Raw genomic sequence first — 25,846 nt, 5'->3', positions numbered from 1 at the left:
CTTTATTTTTGCTAGATTATTAAGCAATTAATTGGAAATTCTGTATAAAAATCACAGCCCTCTCATACCGATTTGAAAATCATTTATCATAATTTGAATAACCTCATGCAATGATATCTGTACTCGGGGCTTTCAGGGTTAATTGCCATAACTTTATAATGTAGGTTAATCTATGGGATATAAGGAATTTTCCTGTTCTTTCTCCAAAACGCATCATTTGCACACTTTTCTCAAGGATGAGACTTGAGGTCATTTCTGTAAGATCTTGTGAGTTATTTTCACTATATTATAGAATTATTTAGGAGACCCTTACCTTCCATCCTAACAAAAATCTAATGTCTAGGTTTTTCAACTCTGAACACCAAATAATCACCATCAAATACCCAATTAAACATACAAATTCTAGCAAACCTAAAAGTCATTTTAAATTGCAGTGAAATAAAATGTCACGTAAAACAAATCAGTAAAAACTCCAAGTGTGGAAAAGAGTGTTGAGCAAAAAGAGCTTTGACTGCTGGTCTTGGTGTGAGCTTCACAGCCCCTTGGTGGGTAGTTTGGCCTTATCTAGGTGTATGAAATGCACACCACCATCTTCAGCACGTCCCGTCCTGACAACATCGCTAACGATACAGTATCATAGGTGCACAGGAGTGGTCCAAATAGCACTGTTTGCAATACTCCCAAATTGAAAAAAACTCCAACAGCTATCCACAAGAGGGCAGATATGTAAATCACCATGTATTCATGTAGTACTAAGTTCAAACAAGCCAAATTGCGTGGCAACTTGCATAAATCACAAACAAATGTTATTGAGCTAAAAAGCAAGACACAAATGACTACAGAGACTAACATTTCATTTCAGAGGACTGATACAATGCAAGGATGTTTTCCTTCATTTTTTTTCCTTTACTAATGCTTCCTTTATTATAATTGCTTGAAATATTAAGTGACTATGCAGCTAGTCACTTTCTCAGTTGATTTATTCATAGCCCTGGAGAAGTATATAATATAAATTCATATATTATTGTAAAAATCAACATTATTCAGTTAAAATTCAGATGGTGAGCTCTGAGGACAGATTCAGTGGTGGGAACATAATTGTGTTTTTTAATGGCCATGATGGTTACAGGGACATTGGCTTCTAAACACTTGTTCATTTTTTCATGTTTCACATACTTTCTGAATGTGTATATTGAAAATCAAAGGAAAAAATTTTCCACACAAAAGACCTGTCTATTTGGAGGGAGAGTGACGCTTAGCCAGTTCTGTTTGGCTCCTCTTGGGAGCGGGGGATCTTCTCAAAGAATCAGAGAAATCCCCGCAACATCTCCCATATCCCTGTGCCTGCACGAGGAACTGAAGTGTCATAGCACTTTTGTAAATTATCATGGGTTTTGTTCTTAAACTGCCATCATCATTCCTCCGGGATTAGCACACCATGAATGTTTGTTTAGTGGAGGAATGAATTTACAAATGTCTTCATGTTAGAAAATAGAGCAAGACATCTATTTGCACTGGAGAGTATAAAAAAACCTCCAAGGATGGTTTGATATGAGAGTACACTGTTTTGATAGTGTAATATTTACCTTGGTTGGCATTTCCTGACAAAACTATCCCTGCCATGCTTCCAAATCGTCTAGATGCCCTCTAACTGCAATGTTTGTGGTATGATACTAAAGAAAGAATGCAGAGGAATACAGTCCATTCCATCCAGGAGTAGGAGCACTATGGGGTCAGGGCCATTATCTCCATTTGCACTGGTCCTTGGAACTTGAAGAAGGACACACTGATGCATGAAACATGAATTCACCAGGGCATTAGACCCACTTAGTCCTTCAGCACAAAGCTCTTAAAGTCAGTCCAGAGCATCAGGGTGATGTCAATATTCCACCCTTGTAATGAGAAAGTATCCACAGAAATTTAGTTAGACTTCAAGTGCACAGGTAAACAGGCTTGTATCAAGAAGCCATGTCCTCAGGATTTCTTAACCCAGTCAGTTCCTTACTACAGGAGACTTGGCATCAATGCTGTGTGCCTTTACACTAAGTAAATTCCTCTACTGTTATGGAATTTGCTTCTGTTTCTTTGTTTTCATTTTTGCAAATGCCTGACACTATGTTGACATTTGGACATGCATTAATTCATTTAATTTCTACACTGTAAAGAATTCTTTTTGATATTTTGATCTTGGTTGGGCAGGAATGGTGCTGTGCCAACTGGTTTGCTCATGGGCACCATAAGTGGTAGAGGTAGCATTTGAACCCAGCACAGATACAGAGATAATGACCACAAGTCTGGTGGCTTCTGTGTTCATTCACCTGTGTGATAAGTTTCTAACTACTGACTCGGTTGAGGGCCAGGTTCTATGCTAGACACTGTGTGTAGCCTGGTGAGCAACAGCACCATAGCTGCCCTTGCTCTGCCCTTCATGCTCCATTAGGATGCAAGCATCTTCTTAGAAATGTGTAGACAAAGTGCTTAAAGACAGCCCGAGGGGTCATCTCGGAGCATTCAATTGATGTGACTCTGCTTCCCAGTAGAGTCAATTCAGAAAACTACAGTTATAAAATACAAATGTCCCATGGTTATTGCAAAGTATTATACTTCCTTGAGCGCCCTCTCTCCTCTTTCTCTTGCCATCACACACCAGAGGCCACATTCATTTTCTCCCTTGATGCAGCCGGGTATTCCCAAGCCAATGGGTGTCTCCTACATCTCTGAACGTTGTTTGAGATTGCTATATCCACTCAGCTCCTTCAGCATGGACTTTCCAGATCAAGACGGCGGGTCCCCCTCAGCGTTCTTCGTCTCAGAGTTAGTGGCTCGTCCGAGGCCCAATAGAACCTACAATGTAATAGGTTCTAAAGAAGAGAAGAATTTGCCCACTAAGGTCTGCGTGTGTCTGTTTATGTTAGCTGATGAACGGGACTGTGGAGAGAGCTAAAAAATTAGATAATGTTGCCTGCTGTGAGCAATCTACCAATGAATAATAAACATCCATGAAAGTGTTTACACCTTTCTGGCTGCTGATTCTTCGCAGGAGGAATGTGTTGGGAAAACAGATTGACAGGAAGTGACACTGACCTTTTCTCTTTTCCAGCACCTGAGATGTTCATCTCCAGGAAGGAAACAGGCTACTCCTTTGCTGTCGACTGGTGGTCCCTGGGGGTGACAGCTTATGAGCTGCTGAGAGGCCGGGTAAAGTTGAACCACACGTTCTCGTTTTCCATTATTCTAGAAAACATGTTTTCAGGATCTGCTTCTTTATGTATATGTGTGTGTGCCTGGGTGTGTGTAGGTACCCCACATGTGTGCAGTGCCCACAGAGGCCAAGAGAGGGCATTGGATCCCCTGAAAGTGGAGCAGAGGTGCCGTGAGCCACCTGTTGTGGGTGGTGGGAACCACACCCAGGCTATTTGCAAGCACCCAGTCACTTAACCACTAAGCCATCTCCCCAGCCCATGCAGATGCTGTTTCCAAATTAAAGAATTCATTATTTGCTAATAACCAAGCACTTTATTTGAAATCAGAAAACACCTACACCGTCTGGTATTAATCACACTCCCTTGAGGCCTCTGCACAGATTAATTTGGTGTCCTATATGTGTCACCAGATCTGTCAGTTAATGTTAATTACATAGATAGGTTAATAATATGGATATCAAAAACTCCTAGTGAAGGGAAATCAATACACCTCACTATCTTGAATAAATAGACGTCTATATTTAAAGAAAATCATTTTGTAGTCATGGACAGAGATTTAATTAAGATACAGCTCTCCAAAAAAAAAAAAGGCTGAATTATTGACAGCAGACAACTTGTGCTCTATCTTGCTGGTCCCCTGTCTGATGTCACTGTTGAGTATGAGTCCCCTGGCAAACTGAATCAGTGTCCTTGTTAATGGAAACATTTCTCAAACAAGAAACTCTTCCCCACAAGAAGTACAGAGAAATATACTAAAAATTATATTTGATACAATCCTTACAAACTTATATGGAATTCAGGTATCTCCCAAAGTTGTATCATAGTTAGTCCAGCCTACCAAAATAGCAGACTGTGAACTGGGTAACTTAGAATGTTTATTTTCTTACAGATGGTAGAGGTTGGAAGTTCAAGTCAGAGAGTAAGAAATGCTGGGTTCTGGTGTCCTTATAATACACAGAAAGGAAGGTGGGTAAAGGAAGAAGATAAGGATGAAGAGAAGACATGAAGGCTCTGACATTAGGACATACTCTGTCTTAACTTCTGCCTGTCATCGTTCCTGTCTTCAAATGCCATCTCATTGAGGGTTAGACTGTGTGAGGGTTACATCTAGACCATGGTGTTCGTCTTTTGGCTCTCCAAAACCTACCTCCTCCTAACATGTAAAATATATCCAATATATTCCATTAGCAATAACATTTTCTCCTCCTAGCATCATCTCTAGAGTCCCAAGACTCATCTGAATCTTATCCAAATCCTGTGTGGATGGGACTTAGGTCATGGTTCATCCCAAGGAAGAACTCCCATCTAGCTAAGAACCTATGAAGCCAGACAAACCATGTGCTTCCAAAATATAGCAATGGGAACAGACATCAGTTAGACAGTGCCACCCAAGAGGATACAAATAAGAAACAAAGAGGGGTACCAAGTTCAAAGCAAAGGAGTCCAACTAGTTCTCATTGACCACAAAATGGAACAAGATGTTTAGCTGTCTGACACCTTTCCTTCATTCCAGGCCACAGTCTGTGCCCGTTAATTCCAACCAACAGTCCCTCTGATGGCATAATCCCACCTTCAACTTTAACTTTTCTTGTAAACCCCTGGTTCAATTATCAATTAGTTGCCTAGTCTTATATTTTATGTTCTCTTTAAAATAACACTGTCTTCTCCCCATGAGCTTGTATTTTGTTCTTTTTAATTTTTCTTCTTTTTTTTGTTTTGTTTGTATTATTATATACTATGAATAGAGTCCAAACTTACAAGTTTTTAGTTTCTGCTTCATTCTTGCTCAATAATTTTCATCTGTAACTCACCTCTCTTCTTTTGTGCTTTACTACAAGTAGCCCGGTGGACCCATGCTTCTCACATAATGATCTTTAGGTTCTTAGTGCAGGAGTTGTTTTGTAGATGTATCAGTTGGGAATGGACATCTGATTGGTTGCGGTTTCTATAATGGTCTCTATCTGCTGCAAAGAGAAATTTCCTTGATGAGGGGTTAGAGTACTATACTTAGCTGTAGGTATGAGGATGAATATTTAGGGATTATGCTAGCAGTGGGGAGTACATGGAGGGGTTGGGAGGAGGAAATGGAGGGGGAATTTATATAACTCAAAAACAATTAAAATAGGAAAGTAAAGCAAACAAAAACAAAATCTGCAACAACAAACAGACCAACAAAACAAAGCAAAGCCCCCCTAGCATTTTGCTGTCACTCCCAAATATTTCTATTTTCATGTGGATAAGCCCTCTTCAGATGTTTATATGTACAAATATTTAGCAATTTTGACAAAAATGAATCATGCTTTAACTCCCTGCTGAGATAATTTTATACATATGTATATATAAATATAAAACTTTCTATATGATAATAACGTGATGTATTTTTCTTTCACGACTAACTCTATTTTGTAAATATTTTACCCTACAAATATCACTAGACATATCAATTTTTATGTTTTCTATTCTGTGAGATCAGATTGTTGATTTATTAAAAATGGGATATATATCTTACATAGTTTAATATCACCCACACTGTGCAATTTTTCTTCAATATATTTTGTGTTAAGTAAGCAGAGGAACAAATTACTGTACACCAGTTTTGACACATTCTCGTAAGGAATCATTAAAAGATGGTATGTGATTATGTTGCAAAATACAGTTAATTGAAAGAAAATGAAATAACAACATTTAGTTACAAGTTTCATCATAACTGAAGATACAGGAGGTATGCTGAGCAATAACTTCCTGCTGTTTGCAAACTCTTATCTATAGAAAAAAGAAAATAATGTGCTAGTTAAAATATGCTTTAAAAGCCCCTCCGAGCCTAGCTGCACTTTGGGTGGATTGTACCTTAAACGTTAACCTTCAGTCATCTCCCAGCCCCAGCCATTGGAAGGCAAAAGTGCCTCCTGTGTTTCATAGTTTTGTAGTAACCTTAAGTAGCTCCAGGTAGTTACCTCTGTTGTATTGTTTGAGCATAGCTGCAACTCTTTGTGTTTTGTTTGGGGAACAGAGTCACTGTGTAGCCAAGGCTAAATTCAAGCTCTCCATCCTCCTTCCTCTGCTTCCCCAGTTCCAGGACGGCACGACAGGCTTGTGCCATCTACCCACCGGCCCCTTTGAACTCTTGAAACACAGCCAGAAGACACCATTTACTCCCATCTAACACTTTGTTTCCTACATGCCCGTTCGCTATGTATTCTCCCTCTTGGTTGACAGCATATTTTAAGGTTCTTTGATATATCCCATCCTGTTGTCAGCTAGTCACGTGTCACTGCATAGAGAACTTCCCCTGCATTGCCAACTCTCATTCCCCATAGCCACCCTTCGCAGTGGTTCATTTTGCTGATGAAGTAGCTTCATCTTGTCCATGAAGGAACTGAGGGTCAGAAGATTAATGACCTGTTTAGCGTTCAAAGCCTTCTGACCTCAACTCTAACACTTGATTACATTACAAAACCTTCTAATTGACTCCTGGGAAAAACAAACACTTCCCCTTCCTCCAAATTAGTTCATCCATCAGTGGTCACTTAAACATCTGGGAAAGGTCAATCATGTGCTAAATGTGTACACACACATTAACTGTCCTGTGATTAATCTGATGTGGAAGTCCTGGTCCTGTGCATATAGTAACCTCTCTGACTTGAAGTTGCTTATGGTTTCCCTAGAAGACAGGAAAGCCCAGCCCAGCAGAGCAGTTAATAACCACAATGTCTGCCCTCTAGTGTACAGATGTAAAATCACCATTAGCTCTTTTATTTAAAAAAATTTTTTTTTTAATTTTTGGAGTAGGTTAGAAATAACATGCTTCCAAATAAGATTTTCATACTAATTTCATTTTGGTTTTTAATTTATTGTATTCAAACTAAATCCATAGATGACCATGATTGTCCTAGAAAAGGTTTTGTTTCTTTGTTTAACTTTTTATTCCAGCATAAAATACTGTACTACATACTTCATGGAAGCAGAGTATTAGATACTGGAGTTGATATTTTCTAAGAAATTTTCTATGCTTAACCTTTTTGTTATGTTTAATATTGTTGTTATTTGCTTGATTGTTCAAAAGCATCTCTTTCTCAGGTAGCCCAGCCTGGTTTTGAACTTACGGAGCTGAGACCAGTTAAATTCCTGATCCTCCTACCTCTGCCTCCCAAGTTCTGGGATTACAAGCATATGACACAATACCTATTTTTTGTTGTATTTCAGATAAGGCTATGGGAAAATTATGATCTATTTGTAACCAACCTTATATAATAATTTGAAGTTTTTCTATTCATTATTCACTTTTTTATATAAATATGGCTAAAAGTTATGAACAAAACAGTTTGGATGAAATCAGTGCATCAGAGACTGGTTCAGTCCACTGAAATATTTTGTTTGGATCTGTAAAATAACAAGTTCTTAGAACTTGTTTTTGATGAAAAACTAAAGTCCATGACATTTCTTTAAAAATCCATGGCAATTCTGACAGGACTTGACCATGTACCTCATGGCTACCTGTCAATCATCTTGAAAGGGTTCTTGTTGAGATTTTATTATTTCAAAGTTTACCTTGTAAATATTTGCAGGCTTCCCTCCCCCACTGACCTGTAAATAAAGGCTCTTTCTCTTCTTTCCCCCTAAGAGACCATATCATATCCGCTCCAGTACTCCCAGCAAGGAAATTGTGAACATGTTTGAGACGGCAATTGTGACTTACCCTTCTGCTTGGTCACAAGAGATGGTATCCCTTCTTAAAAAGGTGAGACAGGAGAAAGCATGTTGGAAGGAAGTCAAGAAAGGAAGTGTACATCCTGGCTTATGGCTAGAAGTCAAGATGTGGTCAGGGTAACACCCCTTTGTAGAACTGTTGCTGTGATTATTTTCAAATATGTGGCTTTCTTAGTTCAACCCACAAGTGCTTTTGGATGTCTCAAGGCCTTCTCAAACTCATCGTGTTAAAAACATAATTCTTAATCTCCTTGTATTTCTTGGATCTCTTCCAGTGTTCCCTTTCCCAGTGGCTGGTACCTTCACAGATACTCACTCATCATTTCTATATCTAGTCCATCATCTGCTCTAAATTTACATGTCAATAGCCATTGTCACATTCACGGCCCTTCATATCCTTGGCTTCTCTCTAAATTCTCCCAAGTCCTTTCTGATTTGTTGTGTGCTTCTGCCACTCCACTCTCTCTGGTTCTCTTTCCCGTATTTCAGCGACTTCTCACTGGTTTTTGAATAAAGATCAAGCTAAACTGCACATTACAAAGTCTCTCAAGCTTTAGTTGGTTTGGCTGTTTTGCCTTCTCCACCATCATATCACTACCAGATTTTTCACATGACACTCTCTCCTCCTGGATCACCACTTCATGACTTAGCTCTTCTAGTGCATTCCCTGAGATCAGTACAACTTAGTGTGATTTTTTGACTGATATTGGTCTGTGTATACATTGCTCTCTACAACTCCATTGCAAGTATAGAAACCAAGAGAAGCATTTTAACATTGCTCTGTCAGTGATACACTGTCACGTGGTCAATGGATGTGTCTCTTTGGGTAGTGAATGAGCTTGTTTGGCTACTGTTAAATTGAAGTCATGTGTTATATATTGTCTGGATGCTACATGTGAGCCAGCTACAGTATGACCACATATTGGCTTCAATGGGTCATAGATTGAAGCAACAATATAAAGAAAAAAGAATTGCTGGCCATTTTATGTCATTGTAAAACACAGCTTTAGGTCTTAGATCTGTAAAGCAATGTGCACTTGATACTATTTTTCATGATTTGAGCTTGGTAAGCCATGGTTTAGAAAACAAACTTTCCCAGTAGGAGAGTAAGGAAGGGAAGTTCTATTTAACTTCTGGGACAAGCCACTTGCATGCATCATGTTGCAAACACTACTTCTGGTGGTATTCCAAAGCATACATTCGCCACTTGTTTGGCATGTTGGTAGGAGGAGGAGATCACTGTCTTGTCAAACTACTTGCTCAATTTCTGCTACAAGGAACTCCCCTTGGATACTCAGTTTAGAACACCTAGGGAGAATTTCTGGGGTCCATGTATCTGACCTTCCTTGTGACAATGATGCTTGCATTTCATTGGCAGCTACTTGAGCCTAATCCAGACCAGCGGTTTTCCCACTTGACTGACATTCAGAACTTCCCTTACATGAGTGACATGAATTGGGATGCTGTGCTACAGAAGAGGCTCATTCCTGGCTTCGTTCCAACTGTAAGTCAAGCTTAACTAGCCCTAGTGTTCCCCACACCCTGGCCACACTACTCTGTGTACGGGTCCATGCAGGGTCTCATTTGATGATCACCAGTAATGTGTAAATGCCCCAATACTGGCTTTACAGAGGAGTAAACAGAGTGACCCATAGGGCAAGATGGCCACCAAAAGTCACATGACTGGTAAGAAGCTAAACTGGGATTCCAGTGTAGGGATGTGATGTCTGGGCTTCCACCTTTTAACTGTGTTTTGTACTGTAAGAGGTGCCAGTCTCCCAAGGAGTTTTTTTCTAGATATGTACAGCTTGAAAGGAGTGACTTTTTTTTTTCTTCTTGCAAGGAAGTAATCTTTGATGTCCATGGAAATCTGTGAGTTAGTGGGAAACTTCACTCCCCAGGATTATTCCTCTTCTTTTGTAGGTTTTATTGTGCCGATCTACAGTTTTAGGAACTAATAATGACTGAGAGATAACTTGCTTTGGGTGAATACCCAAACGAGGGACATTGAGTCCCAGTGTACACTGCTGGATAAAGCTCAGGTTGAGGCCCTGCTCAGGTTCCTCTCTCCTCTCTGCCTGGGATGTGAGGTATACCACAAGACAGGGGAACATTGGCAGGAATGGTGGACTCCTGCGGAGACATGGGTTTTCTGTTCACGTCCAAGTGAGGCACGAGCACATGCGTGTTTCAGTGAATAGCTGGATAAGGTGCTCACTTGTGTGCCAAGTGACAGCCCCGCAGAAGGAAGGAGAGAGTGGTGTGGTGGCATCTGAGGGTGTAAGCGTCTGCTTAGTGAGTGACAGGAAAGTAGGGAGAGATTTGTACTTGGGGGCATGGCTGATGTGTGACTACGGCAGACCCTGGGTACCACCTGCTGCAGATATGGACTTCCTTCTGTTAGCCACTCCTGGCTCCTGTGAGAAGCTCCACCTTATAGAAACTCAGACTCATGTGGATAACTTGCCAAGTGATGAATTCTTGGCCTCATGTTCAGAAATCCTGACTCTGAAATTTGGTTGGTGATCTTGGGAGCTGAACAAGCAACGGCCATGACTCTGATCTATGTGGTTATTGGAACAAACTGAAAAGCCCAGAAGATCAACCCTTAGGGACATTATTTTAACATTATCTCCTTCATTTCTCACTGAGGGATAGTTAGAAGTTTGTAAACATGATAAATTATACAATCAGAGAATGTAAAAGACAATGCTGGCAGTAAATGCTATAAAACCTCAGTAGGGGCCCAAGTTATTGTGCTTGGATCGCTCCCATTAGGACTAAGTATTATTCTCTGTGTTAGGAATGATGCAAGCATCTGAGGCCTGAGTCATGTTTCCTATTTACAGAAAGGCAGGCTCAATTGTGACCCCACGTTTGAACTCGAAGAAATGATTTTGGAGTCCAAACCTCTTCATAAGAAAAAGAAGCGCCTGGCAAAAAAGGAGAAGGAGATGAGAAAATGTGACTCCTCTCAGGTAGGTGGGTTTCTCACCAAGCTCAGGGAAGTGTGGTTCATTCCAGAGCCGCAGTGGGGAGGTCATCTCAGAAGCAGGCTTTTGCCCCACGTTGAGGGTTTATGGCCATGAAGGAGGCATAGCTGATGGCCGCTGGGCTGTCTGCACCTCCTTGATTCCAAACAGCATCCAGAACACAGGTCCCGGGATTTGGAGGACATCATCTTAATTTCCCATTATGTCTTCTGAAAGGTATGGTATAGGCTGCTGAAGGGGCATGTGCAGGACTCCCTGACAGGGACATGGAGGATGGGTTAACTGCTACTGTATCAGCAGTTAAACTGTAACTAACCTGCACTTTTGGATAGAAGCTGAAAAAATATATAATATACACATAATATATATATATACATATATATATATATATTCCAGAGTTCCAAAGTCATTGTAGCTGATTCTGATGATTCTGATAGAACAATGGGCCTGGTAGAGGGATTCCCCTCCTATCACTCTCCCAGAGTCTACTCCCATCTGGATGCAGGACTTTTTCTATCCAGGATGCTCACCGAGTATACGTTTATTGGTATTTGAGGTCTCTATGTGTCAGCTAAGCATGCCTCTGTTTCTTTGTTATGTTCACCTTGAAGACGTGTCTTCTCCAAGAGCACCTGGATGCTGTTCAGAAGGAATTTATCATTTTCAACAGAGAAAAGTGAGTAATGGTGAGGTGGAGACCAGCAGCTTAAAATGATTCCATTTGAGCAGATTTCATTTGCTGAGATTTGATATATTCTTAAGAGTTATTTTACTGATTATATAAATGATGTAAATCTAGGATAAAATTTTTGAAATTTCCTGAAGCCTTTTTCTGTCAGTGTTTTTTAGCTGATAAATAACCCTAGTGTCATAGTTTTGCCTATTTTAACATTTTGGAGGACAGGGGTAGTCATTGAACAAATTTCAGGAGTCATTTCTCTCCTTCCAACCTGTGGGTCCTAGGGATTAAACTCAGGATATCAGGTCCATTGGTAAGTCCCTCTACCCACTGAGCCATCTTGCCAGCCCAACAGTGTTTTTTTTAAAGTGTTGTCTTCATTCATACATCTTTATAAATTGAAGCAACACTGAATGGACTCAGAAGGTTGTATTTATATATTTATTACAGCAATGGTTAAAGAGGAGGAGGCAGTGAATTTGGGAGGGGGTTGAGTCAGGCTTAAGAGGGTTGGAAGGGAGGAAAGATGGTGAGAAATTATATAATTATATTTTAATTGTATTTTAAAGGAATCAAAAATTATTGGATTATATGCTGCCATTTCAGAAATTTAAATTCATTTTCCTTTGAATGAACAATTCTCTCTCGCTCTTTCTTTCTTTCTCTCTCTCTCTCCCTCTCCCTCTCCCTCCCCTTCCCCCTCAAGAGTAAAAAGAGACTTTAATCAAAGACAAGCAAGTGTGCCCTTGGAACAATCCAAAACCAGCACAGAAGAGGAGGATGGCCAGAATAACAACCTATGATGCTTTGTCACCTTCGGGGGACACTTCCCGGCACCTGGCCAGAAACTTCTGATTATCACCTCCAGAAGCAGCAACCGCAGCCCTTACTGCACCACACCTCGTGAAGTAGAAAATGTGAATGAATTCCCTTCCGAGGTGGCCACACTCTGCTGGTTCTGGGCTCCTCTGATCTGACTTCGCCACTCATTGACTCTGCGACCTTAAGCAAATCACTGAACTCCTCCCTCTGTCTCAGTTCACTGCTCTGAAGGTGGAGGGCCCTTCCGGAGGAGCTGGCCTTCAGTCTGTAATGCCACAGTTGTTCTAGACAGCCTTTATTTTCACTGTTGAATGAACATTTGAAAGTAGGCTTATTTTTTTCATTCTTTTTGATGGCATGTGAATATGGACACTGTATACAGTGAACCTCTTCAGGGCTAGAGAATATCATACAGGGACCAGAATTCCAAGGCCTGGTTAGACAGGAATAGACTATTCCAGATGGAATAAATACATAGGTCAGATTAGGAGTAACGAAGACTCATAGGACCTCGCAGTGGGGTGCTATGTTGGCTTGGTGTCTGTCAACAAGGCCCTACTGTGCCTCAGCCTCTCAACTTCCCTTCAGTGACAGGGCCTTGGTCAACTGAACGGAACTGACAGAAGGAGTCTCATATGCAGAAGTTTGGAAAATGCTGCCATCCGTGAGACTTTCAACATGGCAGTTGTAAAATACTGGACTCCACTTGCTATTCACTGGTATGCCTGCCCCTCGAGGGCTAATTTTCCTCAGGAGAGGGTCAGAGGACACTGCTCCGATGTAGGCAGGGATGCTTTCAACCGTTCAGGGAAGTTATACCTTACAGGAGAGTTGTCTTGCATCTTAAATCAGGAAGTTGGAGAAACTTTCCCTTGAGCAACCCCTAACTCCGCGTAGCACAGGGGAAGGAAAACTTAGCCTTTGCTTTTCTGTCATGAAATATATCACCTTTTGTTTTGTCCTTTATTTTTCATAATAGCCAAGTAAAATCCGGGACGATTTACACAGATTAGAATTACACTTGAAGCAACAGGAGGCTTACAGATGGAAGAGGTCAAATTCAGGGAGACAGATGCCCCCACATTACACTCACTGTGAGAGAATTGCCCAGCTGCTTAAAATACTACTGATGTCTCACTCTTCCCTGCCTTTATACTTCACTTGTGTGAAAACTGTAATTCATGTAAGTGTGGTGCGTGCGTGTGATGTAGCCCCACTGTGCTGATGCAAATGAGATCTTAGAAGAACCATTTTGGGTGCCCCCCTGGTGACACCAAGCAGAATCAAGAAGTAGGTGGGCTTTACAGAGCATTGTTCTCAATTCCTTGTAACTGAGGCCATCTAGTGGTCACAATGGTGACAGCAGGCTGGCCCAAGTGACCTGATCGAAGTCATTTGGGGAAGGCAGACAGATGAAAATTGATGTTAGCAACTAAGTTTGTGTAAAAAAAAAAAAAAAAACAAACCAGGAGCTGAACGTAAGACCAGCATTTACGGTTCTCCAGAATTTCTGTCATGGCTATGTTACAGTGCCTCTCTACTAAGAGCAACTATATTATATTTTTTTAAAGAACCAAAAACCACCTCCTCTATCCAACTTGTATCTCTGACGTTCTCACGTGTTATTTGTGATGTTTTGGTTGTGTTTAGTCACTGTTTAATTCAAAGCCCTTGCCCTTTGATAATTCAGGGAGGTGAATGGGTCAAGCATAGCATCATTGAGGTGACTGAATTGCGCTCCAGGCTGGCAACCTCGACAAGTGTCCGGGACCACATGCATGCCCCAGCTTCCACCTCTTGTCCGCATTGAGGGCCTGACGTGCTATGCTTCCGCCTTCCCTCTCCTGGCTCCTCCTCCTCCCGGGTCTTGTTGGCATCATCCAGGACAGCAGCTTTCAGAAGTGATTCCCCAAGGACAGCAGGGACAGCAGGTCTCCACCGAGATGATGAGGACTGCTTTGCATCGTTAGACATTAAGGTGGTGATAGGAACCCAGAAGGTCTCTGGAGCTTGAATTCGTAGCTCGTATTCCCACAGAGTATCTTGTACCGCCGGCTTTCAGAACCCAGGAGGTGCTGGTTGTAGTGCAGTGCGGGAGTTGGGAGTTGTCGTGCCGGTCAGACGGATGGCACGCAGTGTGTTACATTGCTGGGTCTATACCTCAGCCATAGAACATGTGCTAAGGATGCATGATGGCCTGGGTTACATCCCCAACACCAGGAGAAACAGAATCGGCATCTGGCTGGGAAGAATAGCTGATTCTGGGCACTGCTCACTGCTGAATATTATAGAGATTTAAAAACCACAAAAACAACCAGGCGTTGGTGGCGCACGCCTTTAATCCCAGCACTTGGGAGGCAGAGGCAGGTGGATTTCTTTGAGTTCCAGGACAACCTCCAAAACAATACAGAGAAACCCTGCCTCGAAAAAAAAAAACAAAAAACAAAAACAAAACCTTCCCAAATGTTCCTGGTGACTGCTTCTTAGTTTTACTCCCCAGTTTGAGCTAAATGCTGGCACCCCACCCCAATGAAACGCGATTATACTTCTGAGAAGAATTAGGGCTGAGGACTTCAGAAAACGGTGTGACTACTCCATCCTTTTTTTCTGCCACTTGCAGAATCTCTCCCAGCAGTTTCCTCCTCTAACACACAGAGCATCTGAAGGCCTGAGCAGGGTTTGAAAACCTGAGTGCCCGGGCTGTGACACCACTTCCTGCACTGCAGACAGCTGCCATCTCCTGGGCATTCCCAGCGGCCCAGAGTGGAGAGGTGGGACAGCCTTACCTATGGAGCAAGCCTGGCTATGATCCCCACTCCCTGGAAGGAAGCACCTGCTAAGAGCCAATGGCCCCACAGCAGCCCCGGTGTTAGTAGAGATCATCTCTAGGACAACAATGAATCTGGAGCAGCAATCACAGTAATCTAATCATTAATTAGTGGAAATCCAGGAATGACTAGACTTCCTGTCGCTGTGGCTTTCCTAGTGGGTGTGTGAATAGCAAGCTAGGACAAGGAGTGTTGCTGTCTGAGGTTGTCAGGGATGCTACGCTTCAACGCCTCAGTTGCTCCGTGGATAGGCGTGGCAAGCACTTTGCTCAGCTCCCCCGTGTTCCTGTGTTCTGTCCTCACAAAATCCGTCTCCTGCTTCTGTCCGCCTGTGACTGCTGTTCGCTGTGAGTTCAGCGTGTCTGTCTAATGTGAGACACCGAGACTCCAAATTTCAGTCTTCTGTGCTGTGCTGACCCAGTGCCTGATGTAGAAACCCCCAAATTAAAAAAAAAAGTGTGCTTCTGTCTCTCCATAGCATACGTGATGTAACTGTGTCTGCATGGATTAAAACATCGTCTGTAACACTACGCCCTGGGCCTTCCTTTGTCAGCTGTGTGTGTGTGTGTGTGTGTGTGTGTGTGTGTGTGTGTGTGTGTGTGTGTGTGTGATTGGCCACCCCAGGTCACCTGCTCTTACTTCCACTGCCATTGAGAAGAACGGTGCCTTTAGCAGGGATAGTGCTGCAGATCTGTGCCTGCACATTTTAGTGGGCACACTGGGAAGTGCCACCACAATCCTGCCTTCTGCCTTTTACTGTGACCTCGGGTTTACGGGCAACCTCTAAGTCTCTTTTGAGATCTTCTCCGCCCCTCAGGGTTTGTTTCTTTCCTTACACCATAGCCACAGGTGGTTATTCCAAGGCTCATAATCTGAGATAGAAGGACAGCAGGTTCCTTGGGAATGCAGGGCTAACTCACAGCCTCACAATAGCTCCATAGTCAGTCAGCCACAAACTCCTGGGCTTCTGTGGGCTCCGAAGTCCTGCAATTCTGCTGCCCCACTGCTCAGGCCATGCTGAGTGTCCTGTATGTTCTTCGCAGTAGCCAGCCGAGTGAGCAAAGTTCAGGACCCAGCACTCTGGATTCTGAAGAGGGCCAGCCTTATGCATAGAAGTGATCTCATTTTGCAGGTTGCTCTGGTCCCCTTATTTTCCATCCTCTTCTGCAGTTTTTGTCCTCTCTGGGATTGCTTGGTGTTTAGGAGAGCTGATTCTTGAAAGTTCTTTGGAACCAGAATGTCCTTGTTATTCTCACCCCTGCTCAGTGTTCTCATTCCTGACCTGGTCAAGTGTGAATCAACTCCCAGACACTTCCAGACTCCATAGGTATGTCTGTCATCAGTGTTTAAAAAACTGTTTCATCCTCCCCAGAACACTGCATCCCAGCTAAGGTCAGTGTAAGTGCTGATGGCCCCTTTGAAAGCCACTGAAATCTTACAGCAGGCTCAGCTGCTCCTCAGTCATGAGAAGGAAGACATGTTCCACCAGTCAAAGGTATCCTCTTTGACTGAGAATACAGAGGGGAATCTCTCCTCTGGGTTCACTGAGAAGGAAAGATGAAACCTAGAGATGTCAATGACTGGTTTTGCCTCTACAAGGAATGAGCTTCACCGAGGCAGAAGCACCTCTTGAGGGAGGCTGGGGTGAGACAGAAAGCTGTTGGGGTTCACCACTTACAGTTAGCTCTTTGGGCATCCTAAAACTCTCTTCCAGCCCCACCCATGTGCCAGTGGAAACCTCACCACTGAATGCCCTATGTAAATGGGAGCTCTATCCAGGGATGTTTCCCAACACAGGGAGAAATGTCATGGAGGTCCAGGAGGCAAAATGATCTCAGAACCCCGAATTGGACTTTGATTTCCTTGTTGTGGGTTTTTGTTTGTTTTTGTTTACACAGTGCTAGGGATCTGAGGGCCATCTGCCTGCTAGCGAAATAAATGCTCCACTCCAAGCTGTACCCCTGAGCCTGGACATTTAAAGACTCATTATACTAATCAGAACCTCTGACTTTCTAACTCACAGGGAAGCTCTCACAAGAGTGGGCACAGCCAACAGCTTTTCACACTCACTGGGCTCTCTGAGATCAGCTTGCTGAAGTATAAAATAGTGTGGATTTACTTGGGAGTTTTCCCTCCAAGTCTACGCTTTGGGAAATAAGTAGGTCATGTTTACAAAACAGTATAATAACCGGGGTTTGCTGAAGATAGAAACACATGAAAGTACAATGCAACCTTTTAGAGTTCTGTCTTAGAGTCAGCCAGATTTATCCCCATTGTATGTTTTTACACTAATAATGGGTGTGGTTGTTTAACGGAAATCTTTACTATTCCACGAAGTTGCAACTGCTATTGTCAGGTCAATGACCAATGGCTCAATCTCAAGGAAAACTGTTTGCAGTTACCTCTGTTGTCATCGGGTCTGCTGTTTATCTCCCAACTAAATGGTATTATGGGGGCTCTTTTTCTTCACTATGTGTGTGTTTTTATGTGGTGTGTGTGTGTATAGGTGTGTGTTCCTGCGTTAAATGTGTACATTTATGCATGGCTGTGCATCTATGTGCATATCCTGGAGGCCAGGGGAGGTCATCAGCTGTCCTGGTTTATCACTTTCTCCCGTGGAAACAAGGTCTCTCACTGAACCTGGAGTTAGGTAGCTCATATACTCCTGTCTGTGTCCTACCCCAAGCACATGGTGACATACCTGGCTTTTATGTGGCTGCTGGGATTGGAACTCAGGTCCTTGTTCCTAACACAACAAGCACTCTTACTCACTGAATAATTTCTGCAGTCTCCCAGAGTTTCAACGTAGTAGGTGAAATAGTATTGCATACACAAAAGACTGGAGAACGATGTTGGTAATTTTATAATTATTTTAATAACCAGGTTTACATTAACAGTCACTTGATGAGCTTTTTTTTTCTCTTTAATCTCAGCTAACTCGATACACAGTTTTCTTCACGGTTTAAACCAAACAGCTCTTCAATTTCTGAGCTGCCTCACAGCTACACAGGTCACAAGGAGACGCACTGTCTGTCCATAGCCACCAGACACAGAACTGAACACCCACACACCATGTCTCAAAGGGGAATTACGAGGAAGACTGGCTGCCTAGGCCAGCCCACGACTGCATCAGGGCACAAGCTGGGCTGTCTGGGAGAGAAGATCTGGGGGCTCGGGGCAGGAATCAAAGTTGGGACACATTGGCTTCTTGGAAGGGACTTGGAAGGATGAGCAGAATGGAGGCCAGAGCTTGGATTCAGGCCTTGGGAGATGTGATGAGACCTCTGAGTATCGTCAGGAAGAAATGACCCAAAGAACCACTGGACTTTGAACAGGGGAAAGGCTATTTTGGAGAATGACTATAATTCTATTAGTTTCAAAATTATCTTAGGAGTAAAAAAATATCTCCACTGGGGAAGCTGATTTACTTGCTCTACAACAGTAGTCCCAACCACTCAAGCCTGTGGTCCTTTCAGTATGAATGTCAACAGATTGCCATCGGGCTTAGAAACAACGAGTTTGGAGATTACATGGTATTCTCAGAGGGGGCTAGATGTAAAACCCAGATTACAAAGCTTCTTGAGAGAACTGAGCACCCAACATGCCCTCCCACCCTTGGATGGGATGCCAGTGGAGGAAGTCATCACTCCTTGTCATTTTCCTTTCCAAAACTCAGTGACAGGGCCTGTCTGATGTATCTATGGAGCAGAACCAATGTCAATATAATATTTTAACTCAAGTAACATGTTGCTTAGAAAATTCTCATGTTAAGAAAATAGTGGGGGCGTTGTCTCAGGAATTTCTGTGCCACACCGCACACAGGGAGTGCTTGAGCGGAACCAAGTTTCGCAAGGTGGCATATTTTGGAAGTCCCAACTGCAGTGCAGATGACCTAGAGAAGGGTATTTTTCATGACTAGGGAAGCCCTGGAGGGACCAGTTAGTCGGTCTCAGGCATGGGAAACCACACAGTGGTGGTGGCCCAGAATTAGTTAATTTACATGTCTCTTCCTCCATCTGGTGGCTACTGATGGTACTACAACCTATGCTGCAGCCAAGCCTGGCTATTGAGGTATATGTTATACAAGCTTCAGATCTGGAAAACTCCCTATTAAAAGTCATTCTGAATTTCCTGGAGAAATCCCCGAATCTTCGGATTGTAATTCAAGACTACACTCCCCTCATTTTCTTCTGCTGAAGTTTCCGTTAGAATAAAAGCACCATGAGAGCTCTAAACAGCAAGATTCCCTATTGAGAAGTTCAAAGAGACTTTTCCATGACTGCAAGAGAGACCAGCGTGCTCAGAGAAACCCACTTCCTCTGCTGTTTCCAAATCCCTTCACAGCCAAACAGTTAATGTCTCTCCGCCTCTCTGTTTCATTACAACCTGCAGTAAGGGCCGGCGGTCCTGTGGATGGGTAGCCAGTGGCAGGATGCTTGCCTAGCAGGTGACAGGCCCCAGACTGCACCGTCCAGTTCCACAAAACAAAATGAACAAAAATCCTCCACCTCCAAAGACACAAAAGAGACAGAAAAACACCAGCAGGCAGAGATAGCGATTTCTCCTAAGTATTTAGAATGTGTGTGAGCCCTGCTCTGATCTTCCGAGTACTTGATACACAGTGTGGTATTTCTTAGCAAGAGGGCCTCCAGAGTGTTGAAGTCTGAGCCAAGGCCACAGCATGTTACTTGCAGGAGAGCCTACAGCTTTCTCCAGACCCCTGCCTTGCTCATAGAATGTGGTTCACAACTGGTTTTGGAAATAGAGTGACAGGGACAAGGACTTCCCACTCCGGTAGACAAAGGGGGTGCAAACATTGCTGCCTACTCCCCTTATGTGCCATGCCAAAAAGGGTACATTGTGTCACTTCATACATCTCACCCTGGAGATTTTAGTACCAATTAAAAAGTGACATGCCCACCCCTGGGACCTGCCAGCAGAAGAGGGAACACATGGCGTAGAACTGAAAATACGGTTTTATATATATAGTATACTCCTGCTACTCAAGGCTGGCTTCCCTAAATCTCTGTTTTACTCCCATAGAAGCTAAGGTTACTATCAGGGGACAAGATTAAGAACAACTGAGAAGCCGGGTGGTGGTGGTGCACACTTTTAATCCCAGCACTCGGGAAGCAGAGGCAGGCAGATCTCTGTTAGTTGGAGGCCAGGCTGGTCTACAAAGCTACACAGAGAAACCTTGTCTCGAAAAACAAAACAAACAAACAAAAAAAGAACTGAGAAAGTCAGTTTTCCAAAAAGTTGAAAAGAAAAGGTCAAATCTCAAATGTGTTTGGATGTGAGAAGATCAAGAGATAGCCAATCACATCACGCTTAACTCAGCAGTCACGAGCGTCTCCTCCGTTTGCGGGTGGGAGAGTGAGAGCTGCCTCCACCGGCCTGACAGGAAGGGCGTGGAAACGTCACTGCTCTGTGCTGCGCCCTCCATGGCAGCCTCAGACGAACACCAAGGAAGAAGGAGAGACCGCGCCATGCGTTCTGCTGTGTGGCCCTCACAAGCCAGAAAAGTGGATTAGAAAGCAACACGAGAAAGGGGCCCAAGCGAACTCCGTATCGTTGAACAGGCGGAAGAACTGGCTGGATTCTGACATGTGACAAACAATGAAAGAAACAGAATCTACTAGGAAAGGACAAAGTCCAAACCCAAAGACCTCCTGCCTTCTCCGCAGATCCCAGGGGACGGTGATGGGGCATCCAGCTGCCACGAGGCCATTTTCCATGGAAATTAGCGTGCATCATCGACACAAGACACAGTGCCCATCTGCTCATCCAGCCCAACCCCCCTCCTACACACCCTACTCCAGCCTCTTTGTGCCCTCCACCTTGCCCTGGGCTCCCACCACCCAGTCACCCAAAGAAACCTTCCTGCCTTTTGTTAAGTTTCTTGATGTCCCAGCTTCGTCTGTCCCCTCGTCATTAAGATGCAGCGCTACATACGCCCTCAACACTATAATATGCAGACTCTACCTTAGTGGCCTGTCTGATCGCATGCATGTAAGTGGGGGGGGGTCAAAGAAATCAAGGTTATGCATAAACAGAAATCAAAGCAATCCATAGAGCTAGGCAAGCGAGCATAACATTGGGAAACATAAGGCTTGAGGCTTATTGATTCTTTAGATGGCAACTGTTTGGATTCACTTTCCTTCTTAAATATTGGTGTACCATTTTGGCTTCGAAAAATCTCTTGTTGCTTCTGCCTCCCTGGTTGGGAGGGCTTGCTTAACTCAGGGATGTGATATTAGAACGGCCTCCAGGCGGCGCCACGATGCGCTTGCTGGCTGAGCGGACACCCTCATCCACTTGGGTGCCTGCAGACAAATTGCCAGGGAGAAACAAGGGTAGGTAAAAAGATGGTGAGTAACTTTAAGAGTGAATGATATTAAGAACTTTCCTGGTGCACAAGAAACTTAACACCAAATCTTGAACTTTGAATATTCATACTGTTTTCATAGGGAAATCCACATTTCCCCTCTAGAATTCATCTGGTGCTGCACACGTCGATACTATTAGCAAGAACATGGGGGTGGCTGCTTATGCTGACCATGGCTGGCCATGCGTTAAAGCCCATGGATTACTCCACTGCATCCTCACTACTGCGGCTTGGGAGAAAAATATTTCATTGTTCCATGACAGAGAGATTCAGGAGAGGGGAGGTCACCTGTCCAAGGCCTCCAAGTTGGAGGGTCAAGGTTCCCTGTTCATGCAACTTGAAGTGCTAATGTGTGCTTGGTTCCATTCAGAAAGGAGCTGCTGAATGTTTAAGGACATATGTGGCCATAAAGCCACAGACAAAGGTGAACACACTCTCCAGACTACTTGGGAACAGTAGGTACCTCAATTGCTTGGAAAAGTTATGTCAAAAAGTTGAACCCTTTTCTGTTTTTCCTTAGTTCTACATCCTTTCCTCCATGGTCTCTAGTCCCTCCCCTCTTTGCATTCCTTTCTGTGTATGCTGTCGCCTCCCCTTCAAATATGTATTTAGATATGTCCCCTCACATGTACATTCTCTGTCATGGGGAAGCACAGCTGCAGTTACCTCCCCCCATTCAAGGACAACTATGGAGCAATTAAAACAACCGTTCTCCGTGGTAAAGAGTTCTTGGAGAATAGATGGGATCGGTAATGTGGGAAACACAAGGTACAGATCAGTCAGTGGATGCTGCTGCTGGCATCATTTTTACTACGGAGGGGAATTAGGCTCTGAGACACTACTGCTAAGGAACAGAGAAACTATTCTAAGCTTAATGCACACTGAGATTTGAACTCTCTCTCTCTCTCTCTCTCTCTCTCTCTCTCTCACACACACACACACACACTCACCATAGCTCTCATACACTTATACAGAAGACCGTTAGCAATTCATGGTGGGAAATCCATTGACCTGCCCCCAGTTAGGTCTGATCTCTAAGTAGAATATGCTATCATTTGAACTTGACCTCAAACTTGACTATGCCTTGTTTGACTTTCTTACCAGGACCACCTGCTGATTAGGAAAACTTTTCTGTTCTCAACACTGATCATCTCCCTGCAGAGGACACCAGCGCTGGGCTGGGAAACACATTTTACTTGAGTTTACATGAGTTTGTAGTCAAGGGATGCTGGTCTTTTCTCCTCTCTCCTCCTTTCCTCTCTTCAGCAGCTCATCCTACTCACCTGACAGGCTAAATCCCGACTGATGGAGGTTCCTCACGGGTGGGTTCGGCCGAGTGGGAGAGCCCCGAGTAGAGCCAGCTGGGGTGCCCCCCTTGGGGGTGGTGGTCAAGTCAAAAACTGGTCCATCATACATGCCCCTTGGAACTGCATGCAGGTCTGCCATCTGCCGCCAGAGAAACATGTCACAAGGCATTCTTACATTCAGTGATTCCCAGTATAGTGTGTGCTCTGGGAGGTGTAAATGTATCAGTGAAAAGAGTATGTGGAGAGGAATCCAGGAAAAAACCCCAGAAAGGGATGTGAAGGAAGAGACATCCCCACAAGAAACAAGGTGGGTATCATCCACAAAGGCGTCTGTAGACGTGGGATTCCATCTGGACCAGTGGTTCTCAGCCTTCCTGATGCTGTGACCCTTTAACACAGCTTCTCATGGTGTGGTGACCCCCAGCCAGAAAATCATTTTCACTGCTACTTCATAACTGCAATTTTGCTGCTGCTAGGAACCACAATGTAAATATGTATTTTCCAACGGCCTTAGGCAACCCCTGTGAAAAGGGCATGCAACTCCCAGGTAGAGAAACACTGGTGTTCTAGAATCAAACAACCCTCTGATGTTATTGGGCTTGCGGGAGGGAAATGGCTGAGCATCTGCGAAGCTCTGGTGTAGATGGCAGTGGAGGCAGCAGAGGAAGGAGCAAGGCTGGAAGAGGGAACACGATGGAGCGGAACTGTGCTGTCAGGACAGCTGGAGAAGAGCCAGCAGGAAGGACAGGCATCTTAGATGAGGCCACGCACACTGCCGGCGTGAGATCCCATGGGAGGCCCACCATTGACTTTTCAGAGCCTTTCGCATGCCAGGGCTGGGAAGCCCTACACTGGGCGTCTGACCCACTGCCCTTTGGCTGTGAACTTGCCAGGGGGCTGTGCAGCCAGTGAGCAGTATCAATCAACTATGTGTTCCGTGCTGGGCTTATGCCAGGAGCTGGTTTATAGCTTTATGAATCATGCTGTGTCCCCCAGAGGCATTTATGATCTATGAGACTAATATGGTGAGACCACCCAAGGTGGGAGCAGGGCCCGCATGCGGGCTCCATCACACCGCTGGCTGTAGTGTGGCAGTGGGGACACGCATCCCATGAGCCTGCAGTGAAGGTGGGCCAGGATGAGACCTCTATGGAGCCCCAGCCCTGCCTTCTGTGCAGTAACCTGGGCACAGTGCAGCTGTCCCTCATGGGGCGATAAATGCGTCAGTACTCCCCACCCAGTAATACTACAGCTGTGGATTTCTCTGGTCCCAGAATCTAAGTCGTAATAAGAAGTGTCTAATGGGGAAGTTTGACTTTTAGTCCCTTTTCTAGTATGACAAAACTTGAGTAGGGAGCTCACAGCTCCACACCTCCATCTCAGTCTAAGGGCCTGGCCTGACTTTGCTTTGTGGAGGCAAGTTCTAAGAATGGTGGGAAGCTGGAGAGGGAGTAAAGGGACTCTGAAAAAGAATTGCCCTATCTCTATATCAACCCAAACTACTATGTGTGTGTGTGTGTGTGTGTGTGTGTGTGTGTGTGTTTGTGTGTATATGTATGTGTGAGAGAGAGAGATAAAGAGAGTATGGGGGGGGAGAGAAAGGGAGAGAGGATGAGAGGATGGTGGGCAATTTTTCTAAGGGAGCAACCTTGGGCAGACTGGAAGAGAGATGGCTGGACATCAACTTGTCCTAGTTTTAAGCCTTTGGGAATAATTTTTCTATGAAAATATACTGTCATTACATCGAATCCTTCCAATTTTAAACTAAAGTACTATAGCAATGTGAAGAAATTATTCAGGGAAACAAAAATTTGCTTTGGCCGAAACACTTTTAGAAGTCTTCCTCGTAGCCTGCGAGTTCTGTGAACCATTTCCTCAGCACCAAAGTGCTGCTGGGGCTTTGCTGTGAGGGTTAAGAAGGCTGGTCCTCTCATCCCAGGGACCGAGTGGGACCCCACGCCCTTCCTAACCCCTAGGCCTCGGTGGCACTCACCTTCCTCCTGGCTTTAATGCGCTTGTAGACGTAGTCAGAGAATGGGCTGCACGGAATGAAGCGGCCAGCCCCCTGGGTCACATGAAGATTGCCGTCTTCCAGCATGATCTTGCCCTGGCAAATGACCACCAGAGGTGCCCCACGCAGCTCCATCCCTTCAAAGATGTTGTATTCTGCAACCTGGATTCAGACATGAAGACAAAGCCAGACCGTAGGTATAGGATGAAAAGAAAGAGGAATGGGGTGATCTGTGTTTTGGACCCGGCCTTCAGTATCTCTATGAATTGAGTCACCAGGTAAAGCCAGGCAAAGCTTGGGACACACCTCCCTGATTTGATAAGGAACAGGGGACTGACACAGCCTGGATAAAGATGCCTCAAGTAAAGCCAAGTGCCTCACTTGTATTAATCTTTGAAATTTTATTTCCACTGCTGGCTGTATTCCAAACTCAGCTACGAGCCCCCCAGGGATGCTGCTGCATATGGGGCCCATGCTGAGAGATGCTTGGAGTGACACATGGCCCTGTGGCCCCGCCCAGTGAGTTGGTGTCTAAGCAAAGGTCATTATTCTCCAAAATTGGATTTCTACCTATATCCCTCACTTGTTCAGTAGGAAGATAGCACTGCAGGAGGGTTGGGGGTACTAACTTGGTTCTAGGATTCGAATGTCAGCTCCACCACCAGCTACATAAATTATTTACTTTCTATGTATCTCTAGAAATTAAGCAAAAATAAGTTAACAGTACCCACCCAAATGTACTCACTGTTCATAAGATTCACGGAAGAGAAAGCAAGGCCTCTTCATAAATTGTGTTTACTACTAAGTACTAAGTATTTCTTTAAGGTATTAGATTCGGGTTTCAGTCTTTTAGGAGAACTGAAGGAATAATGAAGACATGTAACTTTCTTTTCATTCAAAACATAAAG

At 44.0% G+C, this 25,846-nt stretch overlaps 2 protein-coding genes across 4 annotated transcripts in view; one reads left to right on the top strand and one right to left on the bottom strand.

The window, feature by feature from the left end:
* Stk32a (serine/threonine kinase 32A) overlaps positions 1 to 15,762 on the top strand; it is a 118,157-nt gene extending 102,395 nt beyond the window's left edge. The window contains exons 8-13 of the mRNA XM_005069172.4: positions 3,101 to 3,198; positions 7,825 to 7,941; positions 9,289 to 9,414; positions 10,760 to 10,888; positions 11,515 to 11,579; positions 12,289 to 15,762. Coding sequence (XP_005069229.1) covers positions 3,101 to 3,198; positions 7,825 to 7,941; positions 9,289 to 9,414; positions 10,760 to 10,888; positions 11,515 to 11,579; positions 12,289 to 12,385 — 632 coding nt within the window. The 3' untranslated portion in view covers positions 12,386 to 15,762. The remainder of the gene's footprint in view (positions 1 to 3,100; positions 3,199 to 7,824; positions 7,942 to 9,288; positions 9,415 to 10,759; positions 10,889 to 11,514; positions 11,580 to 12,288) is intronic.
* Positions 15,763 to 18,088: 2,326 nt separating this feature from the next.
* Positions 18,089 to 25,846, bottom strand: part of Dpysl3 (dihydropyrimidinase like 3) — a 113,794-nt gene continuing 106,036 nt past the window's right edge. For all 3 annotated transcript variants that reach the window (XM_040741860.1, XM_040741862.1, XM_040741863.1), the window contains exons 12-14: positions 24,921 to 25,100; positions 22,904 to 23,066; positions 18,089 to 21,558 (exon numbers count right to left, since the gene is read on the bottom strand). In XM_040741860.1, the coding sequence (XP_040597794.1) occupies positions 21,470 to 21,558; positions 22,904 to 23,066; positions 24,921 to 25,100 (432 nt within the window). In that variant the 3' untranslated portion in view covers positions 18,089 to 21,469. The remainder of the gene's footprint in view (positions 21,559 to 22,903; positions 23,067 to 24,920; positions 25,101 to 25,846) is intronic.

Source organism: Mesocricetus auratus, unplaced genomic scaffold (genome assembly GCF_017639785.1).
Source record: "Mesocricetus auratus isolate SY011 unplaced genomic scaffold, BCM_Maur_2.0 Super-Scaffold_6730, whole genome shotgun sequence".
Taxonomy (NCBI): Eukaryota; Metazoa; Chordata; class Mammalia; order Rodentia; family Cricetidae; genus Mesocricetus; species Mesocricetus auratus.
This window is presented reverse-complemented; position numbering and strand designations above follow the sequence as displayed.